This window comes from Schistocerca gregaria, chromosome 7 (genome assembly GCF_023897955.1).
Source record: "Schistocerca gregaria isolate iqSchGreg1 chromosome 7, iqSchGreg1.2, whole genome shotgun sequence".
Lineage (NCBI taxonomy): Eukaryota > Metazoa > Arthropoda > Insecta > Orthoptera > Acrididae > Schistocerca > Schistocerca gregaria.
Window position 1 is genome coordinate 37,667,941 of NC_064926.1, and position 6,000 is coordinate 37,673,940.

The 6,000-nt window shown below is 38.5% G+C and overlaps 1 protein-coding gene across 1 annotated transcript in view; it reads right to left on the minus strand.

The window, feature by feature from the left end:
• LOC126281333 (uncharacterized) overlaps nt 1–5,781 on the minus strand; it is an 81,585-nt gene extending 75,804 nt beyond the window's left edge. Inside the window, exons 1-2 of the mRNA XM_049980210.1 lie at nt 4,673–5,781; nt 4,211–4,586 (exon numbers count right to left, since the gene is read on the minus strand). Of these exons, the coding sequence (XP_049836167.1) occupies nt 4,211–4,586; nt 4,673–4,795 (499 nt within the window). The 5' untranslated portion in view covers nt 4,796–5,781. The remainder of the gene's footprint in view (nt 1–4,210; nt 4,587–4,672) is intronic.
• Between the last annotated feature and the right edge of the window lie 219 nt (nt 5,782–6,000).

Sequence of the window (6,000 nt, forward strand, 5' to 3'; positions counted from 1 at the left end):
TCCGTCATTGGTTATTTTACTGCCTAGGTAACAGAATTCCTTAAATTCATTGACTTCGTGACCATCAATCCTGATGTTAAGTTTCTAGCTGTTCTCATTTCTACTACTTCTCATTACCTTCGTCTTTCTCCAATTTACTCTCAAACCATACTGTGTACTCATTAGACTGTTCATTCCGTTCAGCAGATCATTTAATTCTTCTTCACTTTCACTCAGGATAGCAATGTCATCAGCAAATCGTATCATTGATATCCTTTCACCTTGTATTTTAATTCCACTCCTGAACCTTTCTTTTATTTCCATCATTGCTTCCTCGATGTACAGATTGAAGAGTAGGGGCGAAAGGCTACAGCCTTGTCTTACACCCTTCTTAATACGAGCACTTCGTTCTTGATCATCCACTCTTATTATTCCCTCTTGGTTATTGTACATATTGTATATGACCCGTCTCTCCCTATAGCTTACCCCTACTTTTTTCAGTATCTTGAACAGCTTGCACCATTTTATATTGTTGAACGCTTTTCCCAGGTCGATAAATCCTATGAACGTGTCTTGATTTTTCTTTAGCCTTGCTTCCATTATTAGCTGTAACGTCAGGATTGCCTCTCTCGTGCCTTTACTTTTCCTAAAGCCAAACTGATCAGCACCTAGCGCATTCTCAATTTTCTTTTCCATTCTTCTGTATATTATTCTTGTAAGCAGCTTCGATGCATGAGCTGTTAAGCTGATTGTGCGATAATTCTCGCACTTGTCAACTCTTGCCATCTTCGGAAGTGTATGGATTATGCTTTTCCGAAAGTCAGATGGTATGTCGCCAGACTCATATATTCTACACACCAACATGAATAGTCGTTTTGTTGCCACTTCCCCTAATGATTTTAGAAATTCTGATGGAATGTTATCTATCCCTTCTGCCTTATTTGACCGTAAGTCCTCCAAAGCTCTTTTAAATTCCGATTCTAATACTGGATCCCCTATCTCTTCTAAACCGACTCCTGTTTCTTCTTCTATCACATCAGACAAATCTTCACCCTCATAGAGGCTTTCAATGTATTCTTTCCACCTATCTGCTCTCTCCTCTGCATTTAACCGTGGAATTCCCGTTGCACTATTAATGTTACCACCGTTGCTTTTAATGTCACCAAAGGTTGTTTTGACTTTCCTGTATGCTGAGTCTGTCCTTCCGACAATCATATCTTTTTCGATGTCTTCACATTTTTCCTGCAGCCATTTCGTCTTAGCTTCCCTGCACTTCCTATTTATTTCATTCCTCAGCGACTTGTATTTCTGTATTCCTGATTTTCCCGGAACATGTTTGTACTTCCTCCTTTCATCAATCAACTGAAGTATTTCTTCTATTACCCATGGTTTCTTCGCAGATACCTTCCTTGTACCTATGTTTTCCTTCCCAACTTCTGTGATGGCTCTTTTTAGAGATGTCAATTCCTCTTCAACTGTACTGCCTACTGCGCTATTCCTTATTGTTGTATCTATAGAGTTAGAGAACTTCTAACGTATCTCGTCATTCCTTAGAACTTCTGTATCCCACTTCTTTGCGTATTGATTCTTCCTGACTAATGTCTTGAACTTCAGCCTACTCTTCATCACTACTATATTGTGATCTGAGTCTATATCTGTTCCTGGGTATGCCTTACAATCCAATATCTGATTTTGGAATCTCTGTCTGACCATGATATAATCTAATCGAAATCTTCCCGTATCTCGCGGCCTTTTCCAAGTATACCTCCTACTCTTGTGATTCTTGAACAGGGTATTCGCTATTAGTAGCTGAAACTTGTTACAGAACTCAATTAGTCTTTCTCCTCTTTCATTCCTTGTTCTAAGCCCATATTCTCCTGTAACCTTTTCTTCTACTCCTTCCCCTACAACTGCATTCCAGTCGCCCATGACTATTAGATTTTCATCCTCCTTTACATACTGCATTACCCTTTCAATATGAGCGCTCATGGTCTAGGGGTAACGTCTTTGATTCATAATCAAAACGTCATCAGTCCTGGGTTCGATCCCCGCCACTGCCTAAATTTTGATAAATAATCAGCACTGGCAACCGAAGACTTCCGGCATAAGAAGTCAGCCTCATTCTGCCAACGGCCTTGTCAAAGAGGGCGGAGGAGCGGATAGAGGTTCAGGGCACTCTCTTGTCCGAGGGGTGGAAAATTGCCTCTAAAGGCGGAAGAATCAGCAATGATCAACGACATGAGGATGCAAAAGGCAATGGAAACCACTGCATTAAAGACACGTAACGTGTATCCACAGGTCATGTGGCCTGTAGTTGAAGAAGTGTCATGATGATATCTCCATTGGCAAAAGATTCCGGAATAGTACCCCATTCGGATCTCCGAGAGGATACTGCCAAGGGGGAGGTTACCATGAGAGAAAGATTGAATAATCAACGAAAGGATAACGTTCTACGAGTCGGGGCGTGGAATGTCAGAAGCTTGAACGTGGTAGGGAAACTAGAAAATCTGAAAAGGGAAATGCAAAGGCTCAATCTAGATATAGTAGGGGTCAGTGAAGTGAAGTGGAAGGAAGACAAGGATTTCTGGTCAGATGAGTATCGGGTAATATCAACAGCAGCAGAAAATGGTATAACAGGTGTAGGATTCGTTATGAATAGGAAGGTAGGGCAGAGGGTGGGTTACTGTGAACAGTTCAGTGACTGGGTTGTTCTAATCAGAATCGACAGCAGACCAACACCGACAACGATAGTTCAGGTATACATGCCGATGTCGCAAGATGCTTTTAAAGACTATAATTCTAAAGAAACTGTAGAATACAAGCAATAGGTCCATACTGTCAGAGATACGTTACAGATATGTCGGAGAACTGCTGAAGATTTCATGGAGGTATTAATTTCGAAAATTACCAATTTCAGAAGCCATCATTTTGTTTCAAAACACCAAAGTTTATACCTTAAGCAGCTAGAAATAAATCTTGCAGAAAATGAATTAATTATATTGATAGACTTTGATGAAAATTATTCATTTGTTGTTCAAGATGCAGTGCAAGGATTTCATTGGGAGAATAAGCAGGCCACATTACATCCATTTGTTGTGTATTCTGGGGACAAAGAATGTCAGAGTATTAGCATTTGTATGATCAGCAACTGTCTCCATCATGAAACCACTGCTGTTCATGCCTTTCAAATAAAGTTAATAGCATATTTAAAGACAAAGATTGAAAACATTAAGAACATGTGTTACTTTAATGATGGTTCAGTTGCCCAGTATAAGAACTTAAAAAATTTCATCAATTTATGTCTGCACAAAAAGGATTTTGGCATCACTACTGAACGGAATTTTTTTTTTAAACAAGCTACGGTAAATCGCCTTGTGATGGCACTGGGGGAACACCAAAAATACTAGCAGCCTATGCTAATCTGCAGAGGCCCTTAGATAACCAAATATTGACTCCATATTATTTATTCAAATTCTGTGATGTTAGTATTCCAGGCATAAAGTTTTTTTATGTACCAAAAGAAGAGATTGAAAAAGTCCAGCCTGATCAAGAAAGAAGGTTTGTCACGGGACATACAATACCTGAAACAAGAGAAAATCACCAGTTTAAGCCAATTAATTGTAATCAGCTCAGAGTAAGAAAGAGTTTCCAGTGATGCTATAGCATTCACAGTTCATGCCTTCAAAGCAGATGAAGAAACTCCAGCTATCTCGATTGCAAGTTGACAACCAGGACAATATACTGCATGTATGTATGACAATTTTTGGTGGGTTGGAAATGTTTGTGAAGTTTCACATTAACAACAAGATGTCCTTAACAGCTTTAAGCTCCCACTTGACTCTACCCCCTTGAAGATGTCTCTCGCAGTCGGAGACAAAACATTGGGAATTGAGATAAAATTCATTACCCGACCACTGCACAACAGCCCGGATAATTATAATGGACATGATATTTCCGACCGTGAAAGTCTACATTTTAGTATATGAAATGTCTGCATGAAACATTTAATTGTTCCAAAAAACAAAATTGGTATAAATTATGCCATGAAGCATTCTACACACAATGTAATTGAACTATCATATATGTGCCATATTCGTATTTATTCTCTCTTCTTGTTCTTATGCATCAATTTATACAAAACAAGTCTTCTCTGAAAGTGATGTGTATGTCATAAGGCATCAGTACCGTGGAAATGTAATCAAGAAGTTTCAAATAGGTAATGCGAACTCACCAAAACTTATGAAGGCTGTAGGATCTTCAACTTCAGCATCAAGATTGATGTTTGTGTCTGAGGAATCTAGCACAATCTCTTCACCAACTGGTGGAGGTGTGGTATGTTCATCAAAATCTAAAATATGAGAGGCTGCAAAGTTTTCTCGTCCCACTACTTCAACTTGTTCCTCAACATCTGGTAAAGGTGGTGACAGACGTTGATCACTTGACATTCCACTGTCTGAGGAACTGCTACCTGGCACTGAACTGTCCATAACAGATGGGTCTGTTAATAGATCATCACACTCCAGGATATTGAACGGATGATCCTCTAATTTTAATATTGACTCTATAAGGTCGTCATTTACATCTTGTTCTGAAGGCCAACTTGTACCCTGTAAACAAATTTTTCTCAAAAAACTGTCCAACAATTTTCAAGATATGATATCAAGAAAGCCGTCATGGAAAAAAGTTGACTCACTGACAAATTGTCATAGCATTTTGGCTCATTTTTGAAGGCCGATGCCTTATCACTTATTGTCAAAACAGGATCTTCTCTTTCAAATAAGTAGTCCATCAGGCTTATGTCTGATGGTAATGCCATTATGAGACTAATTTTCTAACGTACTTAATATAGATGCAGTGAAATTCACTTCGACAGAGGTAAAACACGATATATTAAGTTCATAACCCGTTGTTATTGAATGTCTTCTAACTTAATACCATAAAAAGAAAGTATGTTTACATGTGACAAGGGGGTGTTCCTACAAAAATTTACTTAAGCAGAAAATGCGTGACAGGAGTAATTATTCATAGAATAACCCTACATACAACAGAGCAACATAAGTTCACGCAATAGATCTTCTGGAAATAATCATAACACTAAAATACAACGTAATTACATTCACAAAAACAATATGTTGTCAACATTTCGAATACACTTCACACAACTTCCAGCGTGGAACAAATTACGTCACTTCTTTTTTCCATACTCCTTTGCAGAAGTCACACTTGCAGGTTTCCTATTGGACAAAAATGCTCTTCCCAGAGACCACAGCCTTGTGGGAAACGAGCCAACAGTTTGTATTTTGTTTGTAGTTTCGTGCAGTGCAAGAGAACTGGGTTACTGATTAATTTCGGAAGTTTTCTCAGTTGCAGTGTGTTAAATAGTAAATAAAATTGAAAAAAGGCAAGTAACTTTTACATATCGAATGTCAACATGCACATAAATGGACACACATAGCGAAGACAATCCTAGTGAAATGGATGCTGTATCACGAAGGAATTCAAAAGTTCATCACTTGCTGTATAACGTTGTTCTTTCTTGCAGGCCTTTTTACTTTCACCAGTATTTTCAAATAATTAAAGTTAATGGCGCAGGATTATTACTGTCCTATTAGTTTTTATCGACATCTTTCTGTTTCAGTCTGTTAACAGAGCGCAACGTTTCCAAACCTGACTCGCCAAGTAAGTTCATTAAGTAATGGATCTGTTATATTTGTTTGCGCATTCCGCGGAATTTGCCCTAAATTTAATGAAGTAGGCCTAATGGATGGAGTGAATGGTTTTGACGGTATCTGGGCAGTACGGTTGGACAGCGCTGTTATAACATTTGCGGAGTAATTTAGCTTCACAGTAGTACCTTACAGGTTGCAACAGTTTGCAGATTGATATAGCGGTCACCACCATCATCATCATCATCATCATCATCATTATTTTGTATTTACGTATCTGTCTGCTTGTCATCAGATAGTGGCTCTTGCAAGCATGATATTTCTGTGCAAATGTTAACACACAATCCCATTTACA